Here is a 21,982-nt window from a genome sequence, read left to right on the forward strand (position 1 = left end):
AACCAATGTTGGTCTGCCTGGATCCAGATGAAAAGGGTGGAGCTTCCATTCTTGTAGGAACAAATACTTCCATTGTGAGAAGGCTCATGGGAGCAGGCAGGGAGAGAAATGGAGAGAACTTTTTGAAAACCTTGTCCATTCGCCCTCTGTTCAGAGCTGCTTTTGAGAAGGTGCAATTCCTCCTAAGCAGAATGATGAGCAGAAACAAAGAACTCTAAGCTATGCCCAGTCTAAACCTGTCATCTTACGTCCTGGAGGAGTAGCTAGAGTGACTGGAACTCCCAAATTTGCTGGAATGCCCAACGCCTCAACCATCTAGGTGGATGCTCCTGATGATCCGGAAGAAGAGTTATGCTTACCTACAAAAGTGCTGGTGAGACCTGAAATGCAGAAATATTTGGCGCTCTATGCAAACAGGATGACGGTAATTATCAGGAACACCCTAGGGAGAGAGGTTACCCTCAGATACGGGGTGCCAACCGCCTCTCTTTTTCTGTGATGATAGTATCTAGTTTTCCTGGGGAAACAGAAGAGAAACAGTCTCCTGGATCGAGGAAGGCGACATCAAAGTTATGCAACTTTTATGACTCATCGATGCCCAAGGAATGGAAAAGGAGATTATCTGAGAAGATGTTTGAGCACAAAGATGTCTTTTCTACTGACGAGTCTGATGTTGATTTCTCCAAGAGTACTTGCCACACTATTAGAGCGATCAAGGACACCCTTTCCAAAAGAGGTCTCAGTGGTTAGCACCAGCGGAGGTTGAAGATGTTCAGCAGCACCTGATTAAACTGAGGGAAGCTAAGTTCAGTCATAGAGAAGGGGGACATGAACCACTGGAGGATATGACTAATAGATGGGGGAGTCACCCTCTAGTAATCAGTAAGGGTTACAAGGAGTGGTTGAGGCTGGAGAAGCTGAAGATGAGATAAGGAGGTCTCAGAGAGTCAGGAAACCTCTAGCTAGGCTGGCAGGGGATGCACTTGGGGAAACAAGGCCTTATGTCCATTTGCAAGGTGAAATTTGCTACTTTCATTTACAAATGGATTGGGGGTCCTGACATCACAAAATTCATCTGAATACTGTGTTATTAATAAGCTCCAAAGTCATGAGGATGTGACTATTTTTGGTGGTGGGAGAGTGCAGTGCCTTGGTTAAGATTTTCCTACTATGCTGTATGTATTTCATTGTAACAGTTCTGTGAAAACATTGTGTTCTGCCTTTAGAATGTTCTGGTTTTGGCTAAAAATAAGTGGCTATGATGTTCAACTTAGGAATGGTGTGTCAGCCAATCAGGATGGAGGAATCAGGAGAAAGTTCAAGAATGCAGGTGGCGAGAGATTTGTGATAGTGTGGATTGCAATTTATTTTGGGGGAGAGCTGCAGAAAGGACGAGGGAAGATTGCTGAGGTAGCATGGGAAGGAGCGCTGCTGTTGCACAAGGCAACTTCAAGATGAGCTCCAACTTTATGAACATATTTGCATTGAGTTAACTGTAATAGGCCTTTTTATATTTTTCCTTTTTATTTTCCTACTAACTGTTCGATAAGGCTGAAATTTGTATATATACTCTCTTCATAATTTTATACGATGTATGATTTGTTATTTCTTGCCGACTGACAATTGTGTATAGGCAGTATTAATGCAGCATTCACTCAAAACGGGGTTTCTTTAATTGGAACATCATGACATTCCCGTTTGGTTGAACCCCAAATCACATTGACCCCAGACGCCTATTGTTTATGAAAGGTGGCCTTCTCACCGCTGAGTCCCAAGGCTGTTAACAGGGCCGGCAATGAATCAAGTTTCCATATGAGCCCGGTGAGGGGGGCTTCATAAGCTTGAACCTCACTATTGCATTTGGGGAATTTGTATTCAGATAATTAAGTTTGTAATTTATAATAAAAGTTATTTTCAATTGTGTTAACTTACACAAGCAATAAGGAAAGGGAAGTTAGGTTATGAAAGTAAACTGGCATAAAATATAAAAATAGAAAGTAAAAGTACAAAAATAGAAAGTAAAAGTCATTATTGACTAGAACATGTATGTGCATTCTGATGAAGGGGTTTCCATCTGAAACCATAGCTCTATTGTTCTTTACTAGAAATATTTGTACTCCAAGCTCTGGATCAGTAGCCGATTCATTTAACCATTTAACTACCTTTATGACATAACTGAAATACTGCTTTAAGATCACCAACAATTAACAGTGCCTCTCTTCCACCTTTGTCTTAACTTCCTATCCTACCTAAATGTCATGGAGTCTTCAGTATTTCAATCCAATTTATGTTGCCCTGCAGTCATACCTCTGTATCAATTGTAAATCAGGGGAAATCCCTGTAGACCAAAATTATACACAATACTGCGTGGGGGGGGCATAATCTCAACCAGTGCCCCATATAATGATAGAAAGGTACCTTTGCTCCTGTACAGAAGTCCTGTCATAATAAATATCAACATGGATTTGCCTTCCCAAGTATCTATTGACTTTCAGTGACTAATAAGCAATTATGTGAAGAAAAAAAGGATGACAGGAGTGAAGGTAGGACCGATTAGAGATAAAGGTGGGAAGATGTGCCTGGAGGCTGTGAAAGTGAGCGAGGTCCTCAATGAATACTTCTCTTAGGTATTCACCAATGAGAGGGAACTTGATGATGGTGAGGACAATATGAGTGAGGTTGATGTTCTGGAGCATGTTGATATTAAGGGAGAGGAGGTGTTGGAGTTGTTAAAATACGTTAGGACAGATAAGTCCCCGGGGCCTGACGGAATATTCCCCAGGCTGCTCCACGAGGCGAGAGAAGAGATTGCTGAGCCTCTGGCTAGGATCTTTATGTCCTTGTTGTCCACGGGAATGGTACCGGAGGATTGGAGGGAGGCAAATGTTGTCCCCTTGTTCAAAAAAGGTAGTAGTGATAGTCCAGGTAATTATAGAACAGTGAGCCTTATGTCTGTGGTGGGAAAGCTGTTGGAAAAGATTCTGAAAGATAGGATCTATAGGCATTTAGAGAATCATGGTCTGATCAGGGACAGTCAGCATGGCTTTGTGAAGGGCAGATCGTGTCTAACAAGCTTGATAGAGTTCTTTGAGGAGGTGACCAGGCATATAAATGAGGGTAGTGCAGTGGATGTGATCTACATGGATTTTAGTAAGGCATTTGACAAGTTTCCACACGGTAGGCTTATTCAGAAAGTTAGAAGGCATGGGATCCAGGGAAGTTTGGCCAGGTGGATTCAGAGTTGGCTTGCCTGCAGAAGGCAGAGGTTGGTGGTGGAGGGAGTACATTCAGATTGGAGGATTGTGACTAGTGGTGTCCCACAAGGATATGTTCTGGGACCGCTACTTTTCGTGATTTTTATTAACAACCTGGATGTGGGGGTAGAAGGGTGGGTTGGCAAGTTTGCAGACGACACAAAGGTTGGTGGTGTTGTAGATAGTGCAGAGGATTGTCAAAGATTGCAGAGAGACATTGATAGGATGCAGGAGTGGGCTGAGAAGTGGCAGATGGAGTTCAACCCGGAGAAGTGTGAGGTGGTACACTTTGGAAGGACAAACTCCAAGGCAGAGTACAAAGTAAATGGCAGGATACTTGGCAGTGTGGAAGAGCAGAGGGATCTCGGGGTACATGTCCATAGATCCCTGAAAGTTGCCTCACAGGTGGATAGGGTAGTTAAGAAAGTTTATGGGGTGTTAGCTTTCATAAGTCAAGGGATAGAGTTTAAGAGTCGCGATGTAATGATGCAGCTCTATAAAACTCTGGTTAGGCCACACTTGGAGTAATGTGTCCAGTTCTGGTCACCTCACTATAGGAAGGATCTGGAAGCATTGGAAAGGGTACAGAGGAGATTTACCAGGATGCTGCCTGGTTTAGAAGGTATGTATTATGATCAGAGATTAAGGGAGCTAGGGCTTTACTCTTTGGAGAGAAGGAGAATGAGAGGAGACATGATAGAGGTGTACAAGATAGAGGAATAGATAGAGTGGATAGCCAGCGCCTCTTCCCCAGGGCACCACTGCTCAATACAAGAGGACATGGCTTTAAGGTAAGGGGTGGGAAGTTCAAGGGGGATATTAGAGGAAAGTTTTTTACTCAGAGAGTGGTTGGTGCGTGGAATGCACTGCCTGAGTCAGTTGTGAAGGCAGATACACTAGTGAAGTTTAAGAGACTACTAGACAGGTATATGGAGGAATTTAAGGTGGGGGCTTATATGGGAGGCAGGGTTTGAGGGTCGGCACAACATTGTGGGCCGAAGGGCCTGTACTGTGCTGTACTATTGTATGTTCTATGTTCTATGTTTTAAGATGCTAAAGTCCCTTTGAACTTGAACATTTCCAAATCTTTCATCATATCAAAATTGTTTTTACTACCACATGGGTTATCTCAGATATTTCCACATTGTATTCCATTAATCACATTATTGCCCATTCACTGAGCTTAAAACTTCTTTGAAACTTCGTCACCACTCATGGTCCACTGTCCTCTCCTATCAGATTTATTTTTCTTCAGTCCTTTCTTTCTTCCACCTATCTCCTCCCAGCCTTTCATATCACCCCCCTCCACCACCCACCCATGTTCCCCTTCACCTGGCCTCATCTATCACCTGTCAGCTTGTACTACTTGCACACTGCCCACCTTCTACATTTGGCTTCTGCCTCCTTCCTTTCCAGTCCTGGTTGGCCCAAAATGCAACTGTTTATAGATGACGTCAGACTTGCTGAGTTCTTCCAGTATTATGTATGTGTTGTTCATGTTCCCTCTGTTTTCATGCCATCAATATACTTGGAAATTTATGTTTGTTCTCCTCAACTAATTTATGGATATACACTCAGTGGCCACTTTATTAGGTACACCTGTACACCTACTTGTTAATGCAAATATCTAATCAGCCAATCCTGTGTCAGCAACTCAGAACATAAAAGCATGCAGACATAGTCAAAGGATTCTGTTGTTAATCAGACCTAATGTCAGAATGGGGAAGAAAGGTGATCTGAGTGACTTTGACCATAGAATAATTGTTCATGCCAAATGGGGTGATTTGAGTATCTCAGAAACTGCTGATCGATCTTAGATTTTCATGCACAATGGTGTCTAGAGTTTACACAGTATGGTGCAAAAACCAAAAAATATCCAGTGAGCAGCAGTTCTGAGGGTGTAAACACCTTTTTAACGGGTGAAGTCAGAGGAGAATGGCCAGTCTAGTTCAAGCTGACAGAAAAACAACACTAGCTCAAATAGCCATGCATTATATCCGTGGTGTGCAGAAGAGCATCTCTGAATGTACAGCCCATTGAAACTTGAACTAGAAGGGCTACAGTAGCAGGAGACCATAAACATACACTCAGTGGCCACATTATTAGTTACAGGATGTACCCAATAAAGTGATGTCTAAGTGTTGATTGTGAATAGTTGCGCCAAACAGGTATCCTACTACTCACAGTCTAAAAAGGACCTACTTATTCCTACTCATTACTTCTAGTATCCACACTCGTGTATCACCCTGAAATTCATGTACTCTAACTTCTCTGCTGCTCTGATGTCAGTTGGTTTTAGGAGTACATACAAAAAGTGATGTTAGGTATAGATCATAATGGGAAAGACATGATAGATGACTAAAGAGAATCTTGACTGGGATAAGGAAACGGAGTTCAGTAAAGTTCATGGAAAATTAAGTTAGGGACGTTTGGAAGTAGTTAATAGATGGGTAAAAGCAAACCACAGAAGTGTAGTGTGGAGTTAGTGTCAGGATGTAAAATTATGCTGAGGGTTGCTTGGAATAAAATAATATAGAATAATGGGATGAAGGGTAAGCTATAGTGTAATTAAAAAGAATTGAATGCAGCAAGTTGGTAGATAATAGAAAAAGAAGCAGCTATTATAGGAGACTCACTGAGAAGCTCACAGGATATAGATGATGAGATCAAGAGAGAAGTGTTTACAGTCGGCCCTCCGTATTTACGGGGGTTTGGTTCCGGGACCCCCCGCAGATGCTCAAGTCCCATATATAAAATGGCGTAGTATTTGCATATAACCTATGCACATCCTCCCATATACAAACGTTTGTACTTTAAATCATCTCTAGATTACTTATAATACCTAATACAATGTAAATGCTATGTAAATAGTTGTATACTGTATTGTTTAGGGAATAATGACAAGAAAAAAGTCTGTACATGTTCAGTACAAACACAACCATCGTAGCTCTTCTGGGAACGGTGATGCTGCCTTGGCATCATGCCGATTCTCCCGTGATCTTTAAATTTTTGAGGCTGTAGCGCTTTACATAACTAGCCAGCCATCCCTTACTAGCCTTAAACTCCTTCCTCTCGCTCACAACGCAAGTAGCAAATGAACGAGACACAAGGCGAACAATGCTCAAACAACGAGTGCTGGAGAGAGAACTTCCGAGTTTTTTTTCGATCCCGATCCATGGTTCGTTGAATCTGAGGATGTGGAACCCACGGATACGGAGGGCCGACTGTATTTAATTTCAGAATGTATTAATGACGCAAAATTGAAAGAATTTATAATCAGAAATGAGATGAAGTGTGAACTGTGCATATCTGTCCAGAATATAATGGAAGAAGAGTATGAAACAAAGAACAGAGAACAATTGTGAGTATTCATTTTGAAATTTGGATCATATAGTGGGAAACGAAATACTTCAATTCCAGAGTTTATGGATAGTATCTGTAATGGGAAGACATCTGTTTATTATTTAGCTATCTGCTAGTAACAACAAAACTTTATTTTTAGTTCAGCATTGAGAGGAAAGGGACATTATATTAATACATGCATTTTGAACATTGCATATAGTAGAAATGAGACAGAAGAAATAAGGGAGAAAAGAAAAATATTTTAGTTAGATTTTCGATCAGTTTATTGAGTGATTTTATTTTTGTAATGTGGCCATTTGGGTGCAGATTGCAACATGAGAGCAAAGTAGATTTATAGCACTTATTTTTACTGTGCTGTTGCAGCTCAAATTATGATGTCATGTTGGTTTATTTGCACATGCTGATTGGTACATAAAATATAGAGAATATTTTTGAAGGATAAAATAAACTTTCAGACAGCCCTGATTTCTTAGCTGGAAATAAATTACCTTGCCATTAATCTCCATCCCATATTTTGACCTTAATCTAAGCAGAATTCTCCAGTTATGATCTGACCAATATTTTACATTTCCGAGCTTTTATACTGTGGATGTATGTTTATGAAGATCAGAATGTTATATACAGAGGTTAACAGGTGATTTAAAACATGACTATTGATGTTTAGAAATGCTCATTTTCTGTCTTACTTTAAAAAATATATTGACCTTAATTTGATGATTTCCCTTATAAAGAGTAAAATGCAGCACCCAGTTACCAAACTTAATTTGAAAATTAATTATTAATATTCAATCCCCTTCTTCCATACCCTTCAAAATACTTGCACATGGGATTATTTTTCAAATTGCAACCTTGTTTAATTTGTAGTCCCATCATGCAATAGCAGCATTAAAATGAGCCTTACTTTCACTGTAAAATTAACAAAAGGATTTGCCATTTCCATGTCAACACTTCCAGATTCATGCACAATGCAGTTCTGATAAAACATCATTGATTTGAAACATTAGCTCTCTTTCTTGTCTTCTCCAATGCTGCCAGTTCTGTTGAGTATTTTGTATATCTTGTTGCTTTGTAGACTTACAGTATCTAGTATTTTTTTTGCTTTTCAGTGGTGCAGCATCTGATGAAACAAATCAACTTCCATTTCAGCATAGACAGAAACTGTCAAATGTATGAACATTGCACCTTGAAAGCTCATTTGCTGCTGTCATGACTGTGGATGTTAGTGTTCAAATGGTAGACATAATAGATTAGTGCACTCCAAAGTTAGGCCATCTATGGTATGGCCTCAATTGTGCAAGATCAAGATCCTGCACAGAATTGAAAGGAATTCAGGAGATACTCCAAATTCCAAAGAGCCTTCTATCAGTTCAACATGTTGGCTAAAGTATGTTATGCACACTAGAATTCATAATGGAAAATCTCATGTTAGCTTCCTGGATGCATAGCTTTGACAGTTATATTATTTTCTCAAGAGTCACTATTTTCTTATTTGGAGATGCTCTAATTTTTGTTTCAAAGCAGTTTGGTATTCAAATCTGGGGCAAAGAATGCCTTTTGTATTCTGTTACCCTATGGTCAGGGTGAACTGGTTGGGTCAAAGGGGCTATATCTGTGTTGTATTACTGTATAATGTTATGACTTTATAAGCACTTGAAATCCTTTTCTGGGGGAAATCCTTATGCCGTAATGCTTGCTGTACTTGTTTGAGGTGGAGATGAATTCTCTTCTCCTTGAATATAGTGGCTCAGTCATGTTGTCAATATAGCAGAAAGCAGCAAACATTGTGTGTACAAGGTTACCTGCAATGATCCAGAAACATAATTATGTGATCCTCACCTCCAAAGTTAATCAGATTAAACTTTGTGGCTGGAGATTTACAGCGTGCGAGATATTGATGACCAATTATTTTGGTATTCTTAGTCTCTAGGTACAGATGTGTGGTATAAGAGCATTAATCCTGGAAGTTTCATGTGAAAAAGACACTATATGCAAAGGCCTTCTCATCTTAGATCTCCTGACTCCTCTAGCAAGTTAGAGCCTTTCATCCTGGACCAAATAGCAATGGAGGCCTGGAGAATTACTAGTAAAGCACCCCTAGTTGACAAAAAAAAAAATTAGAAGCCTTCATCCTGAAGCACTAATTTCTACAAACTTTGCAGCAGCAGCACAAGATCTTTTCCAATTCAGTTTCTCCAACACTTCGGCAACTAATTATAGTTCAGCAACTAGTTACAGATCAATTAAATAAGCAACACGCACAACACGCTGGAGGAACTCAGCAGGTCGGGCAGCATCCGTGGAAACAAACAGTCAACGTTTCGGGCCGAGACGTTGACTGTTCGTTTCCACGGATGCTGCCCGACCTGCTGAGTTCCTCCAGCGTGTTGTGTGTGTTGCTTTGACACCAGCATCTGCAGAGTATTTTGTGTTTACAATTAAATAAGCAAGTATTGATTTTTTTCCCCTGCAGTTCAGAGCTCATTTCTTGTGGAAGGCGCAAAAAGTACATTGGGTACAAAGAAGTTTGCAATTTGGCAAGTAGTTTGCATTGTTGTTGCTCCATACACTACATATTTCTGCTATGGATACCTGATATCCACGTATCTCTGTGATTCAATGTTACAAGCAGTGGGACAGGGTGATGGAGCATGCCATCAAACCATAAGATAAGAATCACCAAATGTCTAAGATCTGTGAGATATATAATGTTCCTCTATAATGTGTGCTTGTGCATGCGCAAATATCTTTTGCTACTAGCACACGAAGGAATTTAATCTGCACACAAAAGATTGTCACCCTCTACCTCATTGGCATGCTTCAGGATCTTACACAATCACATTACCTTTTCCAGTTTCTGATGCAGATGGTGTTGACAATGTGGATTTTGCTATGATTAAGATTATGAAGACACGCAGTCCTCTTTTATTGTCATTTAGTAATGCATGCATTAAGAAATGATACAATATTTCCTGCGGTGTGATATCACAAAACACAGGACAAACCAAGACTGAAAAAGCTAACAAAACCACATAATTATAACATGTAGTTACAACAGTGCAACAATACCATAACTTGATGAAGAACAGTCCGTGGCACAGTAGAAAGTACAAAGTCTCTCAAACGTGCCACATCTCACGCAGACAGGAGAAGGAAGAAAACTCTTCCTGCCATGCCCGACCACAGTCCGACTCTGAGTCATCCGAAAACTTCGAGCCTCCGATCGGCCTTCCGACACCAAGTACTGAGCACCATCTCTATCCGAGCGATTCGACCTCAATCTCGGTCGCCAGCAGCAGGCAAAGCTGGGGATTTTGGGGCCTTCCCTCCGGAAGATTTCTCGATCGCGCAGTAACAACGGCAGCGAACCGGCGTTTCAGAAATTTCTCCAGATGTTCCTCTGTGCTTTCGCGTCTGTCTCCATCAAATTAGAATTGTCCACAGCCCCTATTTAATGGATACGATATCATTTTCATTGGAGGGCTGCGTGGGCGCGGTGCACTGCTATCTCATCCTCCCGTCTGTAGACCTTAGAACTGGTTTACTTATACCGTTTTTATAGAAGAAATTATTGAGTCACAAATCAATTAATCCGAAGAAGCAAAGGCTTGAAGAGCAAAAGAACCACTAGTTCATTTAAAGCAGAATGTTTTGTGAGAGTGCAGATGAATGAGAGCAGAAACAATCAAACCTAGAGGGGATCAAAGTTCTTATTGACAGTAATTTTATATCTTTTAAACAATGAACAACAAACTGGACTTTACAGTTTATTATCCTTAGAATATCTTCTGGTTTACCTCCACTTAAAAATTCAGTGCGCATATGTTGTTGGCACTGGGCAAAAATTTGCATAGCACAAGATCTTTGTGCACACTGGTCATTACAAGTTAGAGGGAACATTGAAGACATAGCACTGCGATAATCATATAATAACAGATTTAACCTTAAGTTTATTTTGCTAACCATTCAAAAGTACAGAAGTTATTCCAAGTTCAAGTAATACCAATAAATGTACTTTACAACATCTAGTGCATTTATTTGTATTACTTGAACTATAATATCATGCATAATTAAGGAAATTCCTTTTCACTTAACTTCAAGGTAATTGATTATCCAATAAATTACTTCTAACTGGTTAACTCATGAAAGAATAAATTTTGGAATTGAATATGAATAAGTTAATAAGTGTAATGCATGCTGAGTGTAAGAGATGAAGAGACTAAAAAGGGCTCAGAGTGAAATCATTAATTATGACAATTTATAATTTGTTTTGCTATAGGCATTGTTTGATGAAAAATGGCACCTTCTGCGAGTCCTTGTAACAGAAAGAGATGCTACTTTATATTTGGATGATAAATTTATTGAGACAAGACAACTAAAACCTGTTGTTGGTATCTTCATTAGCGGAAAAACACAGATTGGAAAGTACTTTGGGAAAGAAGCAACTGTACCAGTAAGTTAGAATTTTGCTCAATAAACAGCAATAAAAATTAATTATTAAAAATCTAGATTTTTCTCAATCTCTGCACTATATTAGGAGACAGTGTATGGTCATACACTTTGGTGAAAGGAATAAACGGGCAGACTATTATTTAGATGGGGAGGGAATTCAAAATGCAGAGATGCAAAGGGGCTTGGGAGTCCTTGTGCCAGATACCCTAAACTGGTTAACCTCCAGGTTGAGTTGGTGATGAAGAAGGCGAATGCAATGTTGGCATTCATTTCTAGAGGTACAGAATATAAGAGCAGGGATGTGATGTTGAGGCTCTATAAGGTACTCGTGAGACCACGCTTGATGTATTGTGTGCATTTTGGGCTCCTTATTTTAGAAAGGATATACTGACGTTGGAGAGGGTTCAGAGAAGATTCACAAGAATGATTCCAGGAATGATAGGGTTACCATATGAGGAACATCTGGCAGCTCTTGGGCTGTATTCCCTGGAGTTCAGAAGAATGAGTGGGGATCTCATAGAAACATTCCAAATGGTAAAAGGCCTGGACAGATTAGATATGGCAAAGTTATTTCCCATAGTAGGGGTGTCTAGGACAAGAGGGCATGACTTCAGGATTGAAGGACGTCCATTTAGAACAGAGATGCAGAGAAATTACTTTAGTCAGAGGGTGGTAAATCTGTGGAATTGGTTGCCACGAGCGGCTGTAGAGGCCGACTCATTGGGTCCTTTAAGGCAAGGATAGATAGGTTAACCAGGGCATCAAAGGGTATGGGAAGAAGGCAGTGAAGTTGGGATAACTGGAAGAATTGGATCAGTCCATGATTGAAAGGCGGAGCAGACTCAATGGGCCAAATGGCCTACGTCTGCTTCTATATCCTATGGTCTTATGACAGATTGAGCATCTCAGATCTTGTCTTTGAAACTTATCTGATAAATATATGGTGAAATAAAGATACATGAAAATGTTTTGGTTAAGTAATTACATCTGTAATCGTGAGATTCGAATGTAGATTCAAATATAGACACAATCAAATTTGAATAATTCAAAAATTACTGAATATAGAATACATTATTTTACAGAAATTATTTTATTAGGCAAAATATAACAGTTACTTCTTTTTTTAACATGGTACTATTGATTGTAGTTTGACGTTCAAAAATTAAGGATTTACTGTGACCCAGAACAGAATCAGCGAGAAACTGCTTGTGAAATTCCAACTATTGTAAGTACATCTCCATATGATAACTTAATTGTATTGCATTACAAATTATAGACCTTACTTATCATTCTTAAGCTGTCATTGATAACATCAAAGCGTAATAAATGTTAAAAATATGTCATTAAAATCACATTCCGTTGATTCACCTCAGGCAATGGCACCTGCCAACTAGTTTCAAGCATATAAAGCAAAAATAATGATAAATTAAATTTACTTTCAAAGTATTGATTATATTTGAAAATGTTGATAAAGATGGGAGAATGCTAACCTTCAATAACCACTTTATTAGCTACACCTGTACACCTGCTCAATAATGCAAATTCAGTAACCACTTTATTAGCTACACCTGTACACCTGCTCAATAATGCAAATATCTAATCAGCCAGCCGAGTGACAGCAACTCTATATAGTATGCAGACATGGTCAAGAGGTTCAGTTGTTGTTCAGACCAGACATTAGAATGGGAAAGAAATATAGTGTGTTCAGAGATGTTCTTCTACCAATGTTGTAACATGTGGTTAGTTGAGTTACTGTCACCTTCCGGTCAGCTTGAACCAGTCTGACCATTCTCCTCTGACTTTTCTCATTAACAGGCCATTTTTGCTCATGGAACTGCAACTCACTGGATTTTTTTTTTTGCACCATTCTCTGTGGTCCCTCGAGACTACTGTGCATGGAAATCCCTGGAAATCAGTAGTTTCTGAGATCTCACACCACCCTGTATGACACCAACGACCATTCCACAGCCAAGTCACTTAGATCACATTTCTTCCCCATTCTAGTGTCTGGTCTAAGTGACTTTAACCGTAGAATGATTGTTTTAAGTTAGAAATAAAATATGTTTCAGCTGCAGAGAAAATGGAATGGCTTCTAATTTTAGAAGCATGTATTATAGTACTTCAGTAGAAAGACAGACTTAATGACTGGTTTCTGTAGAAATCTAGATTTTCCTTTTGACTGGTTTCCTCTGAATCCTCTGGTTTCCTCCTATATCCCAAAGACAAGTGAGTAGGTTGGTTAATAGGCCACTGTAAATTACCCTTGGTGTGTAGGTGAGTGGTAGAATCTGAGGGGAGGTGATGAGAATGTTTCCAGAATAGATTTCAGGAAAAAATAATAAGGTAATTGCATAGTTAGCAATTGCAAATTAATACAATGTACAACTCTCAAAATGTCACAGACTTCATCAAAGGGGTATCATTGAAACAACTTGTAACATGAAAATTATCTTTGAGGCCTGGAAAATTCGCATTTTATTTGAGTGTTGAAATAACAACATCTGACTTTAAATATATATCACTTATTTCTTCTGCTTCTGGGGTTTTTATTGTTTTTCTGCTTAGAATTTTTCTCTTTTACAACCATGATCACTTCCTCTTTAATTAAGGATGATTAGTATCAATGAAAGGAGAATAGTGAAGCAGTGCTTGCATTTCCTTAGATGTATATTATTCTGCCTCAAAAGGTTCTCTTTTACTTAGGACTCATTATTTTTCTGTGATTGGAATCCTTTCAGTCTAATCATATCTTTCTAAACTTTTATTCCAGAATATTCCGGTATGTATGATAACCCTATTTTGGATATTATCAAGTAGGTGGCATTTAAGTATTTACACTATATTTTACATGTGCTTATGTAATCATTAAAATTCTTAAAATTTTGTAGATAGTTTAAATGTGAACTGTATTACATATGAAATTATCATAAAAATTAAGCTATAGTAAAGAGAATTAAAATATTATTCAGTAAATTTGCTTGGCAACTGAACTTTAACTACAAATATAGGTACACTAAATATTTGCTTATGTTTGTGATCAAGTTAACAATATTGCTCTCATCAGAAAAAAGTTATTCCACAGTATTTTTCAGAATTAAATCATAGCTAGCTCTTAACCTTGCCAATCAGAAAATCCCTCATTTTTGCCTACTTTCTGTTCCCTGATATCTAGCCAACCTAATATCCACTCTAACATATTACCTGCTAACCATGAGCTTTTATTTTCTGCAATGATGTTTGATGCACTACATTCACAAATGCCTTCTGGAAATCTAAATATATTTACCGGTTCTTCTGTATCCTTAGTACATGGCTCTTCTTCAAAGAATTCTAATATATTGTGAGAACATTGGGAAATTTATAGAACTGTGAAGTTAAGTCCGTTTGTTATTATAGGAGAATACTGAATATTTGCATTCACATTTCACTTCCTAGAACTTTGATTTGATAAAGGACCTCTAGAAACTTGCTGGGAAGTATTTCTAAATTATTTAATACGTGATGAAAATGTATCTTGTCTGCAGATTTTATAAATAATTTGACTACAATACCACAAATAGTGCAGAAAGATTAAACTTCCTTGTAATCAACCCCTATTCTAAAACTGTGGACACAAAGAATGTTCCCACAATTTCCTTTCTGTTTTATGACACCAGATGATTATTAAGAATGAAGTTAGATCCTGATTGCATTATCTGAAGTAACACTGAATCAAGCAACTGCTTCAAAAATCCATGTACAATTTACAAGGTTTTAGATTTAAACTTATACAAATTTGTACAACTCTGATAAGGGTGGCATTTTCGTGTATTCAACAATACCAATCCGCAATAAACATCTTAGTGAGATCCCTTTGTTTATTTTTACAACTTGATTCTCTTATTCCCATATCTAATCAGATAAAATGATTACTTTTAATCAAGAAAATAAAAGCTTGGCTCTCAGTTAACCATTTTGTAGTTCTTCTAAAAAGTTGCATAACATAAAAGGTGCATTCCATCTGGTCCGGGAGATTTATGTATCTTTAGACTATTCAGCTTCCTGAGTACTTCCTCTGTCGTAATTGTGACTGCGCACACTTCTCTTCCCTGCCACCCTTGAGTGTCCAGTATACTGCTGATGTCTTCCTCCGTGAAGACTGATGCAAAATACTCGTTCAGTTCCTCCGCCATCTCCTTATTTACAATTACAATTACTCCATTACAATTTCTCCAGCATCATTTTCTATTGGTCCTATATCTACCCTCATCTGTCTTTTACTCTTTATCTACTTGAAAAAGCTTTTAGTATCCTCTTTGATATTATTTGCTAGCTTCCTTTCATAGTTAATCTTTTCCCTCTTAATGACCTCCTTAGTTTCCATTTGTAAGCTTTTAAAAACTTCCCAATCCTCTGTCTTCCCATTAATTTTTGCTTCCTTGTATGCCCTCGCCTTTGCTTTAACTTTGGCTTTGACTTCTCTTGTCAGCCACGGTTGCATCCTTTTTCCATTCGAAAATTTCTTCTTTTTTGGAATATACCTGTCTTGCACCTTCCTCACTTCTTGCATAAACTTCTGCCACTGCTGTTCTGCCGTCTTTCCTGCCAGTGTCCCTTTCCAGTCAACTTGGAGGGATTTCCAGCATTTTATGTTACATATTTTTAGCATATACAGATTTTTTGATTTTCATTTACTCATGGGTAAATCTTTTTCACTAGGTTTACCAGCTCTTCGTTATTCCTGGGTCTGCTAGTGTATGGTGTCACCACATGTTGCATGCAGCTTAATATCCCCATCTTTACTTTGCCAGGATCTGAACTAGTGCTTGGATGTGTCCGAATGTGATCCTCTTCTTCTTCTTAGTGATGGACCAGGGAGATAAGATCCCTTGCAATTCTGCCATTAAAAAAAAATCATCAGAAGGGAGAATAGAGGGTATTGGTAAGAGAAATATGTAGATACATGTACAGGACCAAGGCAGAATATATTGATTCAGTGAAGGATGAGGCTCCTTGATTTGCCAGATAGAAGAGAAAGTGATTCCACTATGTTGACAAAGAATTAATTGCCATGGTAGAGCAATTGTGTACTTGTATAAGATTCTAATTAATTTTTCAGGCTGCTGGCTTATTGATATTTATGACACAACACTACCTGCCCTTAAGAAGATGAAAATGAGTCACCTTTCATAACCAATACAGTCCTTTTGTTCAAGATATACTGCAGTACTCATGGGCAGGGAATTCCTGGATTTTGATCTAGAAGGCAAGACCATGATACCACCCACATTATGGAACTTGATTGTTGAAGACACTTGGTGGGAGGGATTGAAATGACAAGATGTACTGAAATCATGTGCTCATCCCAATCCATCTTGGTCTTTTGCCTCAACTCTATGGCAGCCTTCTGCTGTGACTACCATGGAGAGAAGTATCTTAATGTTTGAAAAACCATTGCATGGCTTATTCTAGCAATAGTTAGCAGCTGCAGCCTTTGCAGACTGTTAACTTTGGGAACTGTATAAATAAAGACCTTACTCATAAATCAGGGTAAAACCATCGCAGTAATTGCCCTATTTTTCTTTGTAAGCCATCCAAAGCCATCTGATGCTGCAGAGAAGCTTGGCGAATAATACTACCACTGGCTTCCTCCTTATGTTGTGCTGAAGTTATTTATTATCTGAACTGATACTAATATTGTTGGTGTAATAACTTGATAGTTATTACATAATTTTCTGCCAATAATTTATAGAGGTTTATGTTGAAATTGTGCAATATATTTTATTTATAAAGTTTTAGTGTTCTTGGCATGATGGAAGTGTAGTTGAAAATTTTCCAGCACCAAGCTCAATGCAAATTTTTATCTTACCACCTAGAGCATTTATTGTCATTGCTCACAGTTATTCACAATGAGAGCTTGGCAGCACATGACAAAACAGACCAAAGCCAGCATGGTTTCCTTAGGGGGAGATGCCATCTGAAAAGTTTCTTCAGATTCAGATCAATTTATTTATGACATGTACATTGAAACATACAGTGAATGCGTCGTTTACGTTAGCAACCAACGTAAACAACGCATTCACTAATGATGTGATAGAGGCAGACCACAAGTGCCAGCATACATTCCAATGCCAATATAGCATGTTCACAGTGCTTGGCAGGACAATGCAGAACACAACAAGCAATGAAACAACAGTAAAACAAACCTGTTCCTCCATCCCACTTACTCATATACATATCCAGTTTTCCAACTCCAGGACAGGCTGCCTTTGTCCTCCACCAAACTCATGGATCCACAGGTATTGGACTTCTACAGCAGACTTGCAGACCCTGGTTTCATCAAACTTCTAGACCATCAATCGACCTGCAGGCTTTGACATTCAGTGTAGACACAAGGAAATGCTGATGATAATGAATGAGGACATTGGATGAAGACCCCAAACACTGGGCCTCAAACAACATTCTTGCTGACTCAAGTACTCATGTACCTAGGGGGTCACGGGTCATCGTGACTCCTACCCAAACGGGACTTGATAAGCAAAGAGATTTTATCTCTTTGAGGAAATAACAGACATCTTAGACAAAGGAGAGTCAGTAGATGTTGCTTACTTGGATTTTCAGAAGTAAGCAACATCTACTGACTCTCCTTTGCCAAGGGGCTACATATGAGGCTACTAAACAAGATAAGAACCATGGTATTGCAGGAAGGTTACCAGCATGGAAAGAAGATTGGCTGATTGGCGAAGAGTGAAAATAAAGGGGGCCTTTTCTAGTTAGCTGTCGGTGACTAGTGGTGTTCTGCAGGAGTCAGTGTTGTGTCAGTGTTTTCCCATTATATGTTAATGATTTGGATGATGGAGTTGATGACTTTGTGACCATGTTTGTGGATAACACAAACATAGGTGGAGGGTCCTACAGTATTGAAAAAGCAAGGAGTCTGCAAAAGGAATTGGACAGATTGAGAGAATGGGCAGAAAAGTGGCTGATGGTATACCATGACAAACACAAAGTGCTGAAGGAACTCAGCAGGTCAGGCAGCATCCATGGAAATGTAAAAAACAGTTGGCATTTCAGGTCAAGACCCTTCTTCAGGATTGGAAAGGACGGGGGAAGATGCTTGAATAAAAAATTGGGGGGAGGGGAAGGAGGATAGCTAGAAGGTGATAGGTAAAGCCAGGTAAAGAAGGTGATAGGTAAAGCTCCGGCCTATGGTCAAGCCACACTTAGATCCCCTCCAGTTCGCCTACCAGCCCCGACTAGGAGTTGAGGATGCTACCGTCTACCTGCTGAGCCGTATCTACGCCCACCTGGACAAGCCAGCGAGCACTGTGAGGGTCATGTTTTTTGACTTCTCCAGTGCATTCAACACCATCCGCCCTGCTCTGCTGGGGGAGAAGCTGACAGCGATGCAGGTGGATGCTCCCCTGGTGTCATGGATTTTTGATTACCTGACTGGCAGACCACAGTACGTGTGCTTGCAACACTGTGTGTCAGACAGAGTGATCAGCAGCACTGGGGCTCCACAGAGGACTGTCTTGTCTCCCTTTCTCTTCACCATTTACACCTCGGACTTCAACTACTGCACAGAGTCTTGTCATCTTCAGAAGTTTTCGGATGACTCTGCCATAGTTGGATGTGTCAGCAAGGGAGATGAGGTCGAGTACAGGGCTACTGTAGGAAACTTTATCACATGGTGTGAGCAGAATTATCTTCAGCTTAATGTGAAAAAGACTAAGGAGCTAGTGGTAGACCTGAGGAGAGCTAAGGTACCGGTGACCCCTGTTTCCATCCAGGGGGTCAGTGTGGACATGGTGGAGGATTACAAATACCTGGGGATACGTATTGACAATAAACTGGACTGGTCAAAGAACACTGAGGCTGTCTACAAGAAGGGTCAGAGCTGTCTCTATTTCCTGAGGAGACTGAGGTCCTTTAACATCTGCCGGACGATGCTGAGGATGTTCTACGAGTCTGTGGTGGCCAGTGCTATCATGTTTGCTGTTGTGTGCTGGGGCAGCAGGCTGAGGGTGGCAGACACCAACAGAATCAACAAACTCATTCGTAAGGCCAGTGATGTTGTGGGGATGGAACTGGACTCTCTCACGGTGGTGTCTGAAAAGAGGATGCTGTCTGAGTTGCATGCCATCTTGGTTAATGTCTCCCATCCACTACATAATGTACTGGGTGGGCACAGGAGCACATTCAGCCAGAGACTCATTCCTCCAAGATGCAGCACAGAGCGTCACAGGAAGTCATTCCTGCCTGTGGCCATCAAACCTTACAACTCCTCCCTTGGAGGGTCAGACACCCTGTGCCGATAGGCTGGTCCCGGACTTATTTCATAATTTACTGGCATAATTTACATATTACTATTTAACTATTTATGGTTCTATTACTATTTATTATTTATGGTGCAACTGTAACGAAAACCAATTTCCCCCTGGGATCAATAAAGTATGACTATGACTATGATTATGTATGTGGGAATGGTAAAAGGGAAGGTGGAGAAGCACCAGGATAGGTAATAGGCAGGTGAGAAGAGGTAAGAGGCTAGAGTAGGGAATAGAAGAAGAAGGGAGGGGGAGTGAAATGAGAAATTAATATTCATGCCATCAGCTTGGAGGCTACCCAGATGGAATATAAGATATTGTTCCTCCCCCCTGAGGGTGGCCTCATCGTGGCATAAGAGTAGGGCATAGACCCATATGTTGGAACGGGAATCAGAATTAAAATGTTTGGCCATCTGACAAGTGTAGCACTTTGGCCATTTGCAGGGATAAATGCCGGGAGAGAGATCAGTGGGGAGGGACAAATGGACAAGGTATTCATGGAGGGAGTGATCCCTATGGAAAGCGGAGAATGGGGGAGGTAAAGATATGTTTGGTGCTTGGATCCCTTTGGAGATGGTGGAAGTGGTGGAGAATGATGTGTTGTATGTGGAGGCTCGTGGGTGGTAGGTAAGGATGAGAGGAACCCTAACTGTTAAGGTAAGCACAGATGTCTGTGAAATTAAGAAGATGTGAGTGAAGGCAGCATCAATGGTGGAGGAAGGGTAAACCCGTTCGTTGAAGAAGGAAGACATCTCTGCTGTCATGGAAAGGAAAACCTCAATCTGGGAACAGATATGGTGAAGACAAAGGAAATGAGAAAATGGAATAGCATTTTTTCAGGAAACTGGGTGGGAAGAGGTTTAGTCAAAATAGCCATGGGTGATGGTAGGTTTATAAAAGCTGTTGGTCAAGAGTTTGTCTCCAGAGATGGAGACAGAGAGATCGAAAAAGAGTAGAGAACTGTCAGATATGGTATATAGGATAGGGAAATTTATGGTCATTCACTTTGACAGAATGAAGCATCAATAATTTTCTAAATGGGAGCAAATTTGGAAATCGGACATGCAAAGGACTTAGGAATCCAAGTGCACGATACCCTAAAGGTTAACTTGCAGGTTGAGTTGGTAGTAAGGAAGGCAAATGCAATTTTAGCATTCATTGCAACAGATCTAGAATATATAAGCAAAAATGTAAGGCTAAGGCTTTAAAAGCCCTTTGTCAGACCATGTTTGGAATACTATAAGCAGTTTTGAGCCCCATATGTTAGAAAGGATGTGCTGACATTGAAGAGGATCTGGAGGATGTTTATGAAAGTGGACCTTAAAATGAAAGTTGTAATGTATGAGGGAGATCTGAGCCTATATTCTCTGGAGTTTAAAAGAGACTCCAGAGAGGGCTTCTGTGGATCTCTGAATTGGCTGCAGTTGTGAACTTTAGTTCTGAATGCTGTTTGGTTGCTTTATTATTTGCACAATTTGTTTTTTTTCTCTCTGCACACTGGGTGTTTGACGGTCTTCTTTTGTTTTTTAATGGATTCTGTTGATGCTCTTTGTTTCATGGCTGCCAGTAAGGAGACAAATCTCAAGGTTGTATAAAAGTATATACTTTGATAATAAGTATACTTTGAACTTTGAATGGGGGTGATCTCTTTGAAACCTACGAAGTATTGAAAGGCGTAGATAGAGTTGATGTGGAGAATATTTTTCCTATAGTAAGGGAGTCTAGGACTAGAGAGTACAGCCTCAGAATAGAAGAAAGTCCCTTTAGAACAGAGATGAAGTGGAATTTCTTTAGCTAGAGAGTGGTGAATCTGTGGAATTCGTTGCCACAGATGACCGTGGAAGCTAAGTCATTGAGTATATTTAAAGTGGAGGTTGATAGGTTCTTGATTAGTAAGAGTGTTTAATGTAGTCAGCCACGGTTGGTTGCTGGAGAGGATCAATGGGCTGAATGACCTAATTCTGCTCCCATGTCTTATAGTTTCTTGATCTTATCAAGTTCTAATCATTGTAATTTTCAATGGCTAGTTTTTCAATTCGTAATTTCCAGAAACATACCAGCAAAGAAAAGCCCTCTCTAATAAGATTAGCATGAACCAGCAGGTTCCTGAGGGATCTATGCTGTGGCCTCAGTATTTACAGTCTATACTAACAACTTAACAACTTAGCTGATGCACTGAATCCATTGTTTTTTAAATTACCAATGGTACAAAAATGGAAGGAAAAGTGAGTTTAGGGGAGAGAACAAAGTGTGCACCAGAATATAGAAAGGCTAAATGAATAGAAAGATGGAGTATAATATGGAGAAATGTGAACCATCCACTTTAGTAGGTAAAAAATAAACATAATATTCAGAAATACCTGTGTACCTTTACACAAGGAACATAAAGTGTTATGTAGCAAGGAGAAGATTTGTTAAAGAAAGGAGATCTGAGATCAAAGCTGAAATGTTATGCAGTTTGGCCTCCGTTTTAAGCAAAGATACATTTTCTATTCAATAAAATTTCACCAGTTTAATTTTATGGTTGAAGTGATTATCGAAGGGAAATTTGAACAAAAAAGGGCCTCACGTCTCTATGAATTAGGAGCATGAGAATGGATCTCTTTA

The 21,982-nt window shown here is 39.6% G+C and overlaps 1 protein-coding gene across 1 annotated transcript in view; it reads left to right on the forward strand.

The window, feature by feature from the left end:
- Positions 1-21,982, forward strand: part of col21a1 (collagen, type XXI, alpha 1) — a 211,819-nt gene that overhangs the window by 36,419 nt on the left and 153,418 nt on the right. Inside the window, exons 6-9 of the mRNA XM_072280324.1 lie at positions 10,894-11,067; positions 12,214-12,291; positions 13,837-13,879; positions 15,765-15,790. Of these exons, the coding sequence (XP_072136425.1) occupies positions 10,894-11,067; positions 12,214-12,291; positions 13,837-13,879; positions 15,765-15,790 (321 nt within the window). The remainder of the gene's footprint in view (positions 1-10,893; positions 11,068-12,213; positions 12,292-13,836; positions 13,880-15,764; positions 15,791-21,982) is intronic.

This window comes from Mobula birostris, chromosome 2 (genome assembly GCF_030028105.1).
Source record: "Mobula birostris isolate sMobBir1 chromosome 2, sMobBir1.hap1, whole genome shotgun sequence".
NCBI classification, from domain to species: Eukaryota; Metazoa; Chordata; class Chondrichthyes; order Myliobatiformes; family Myliobatidae; genus Mobula; species Mobula birostris.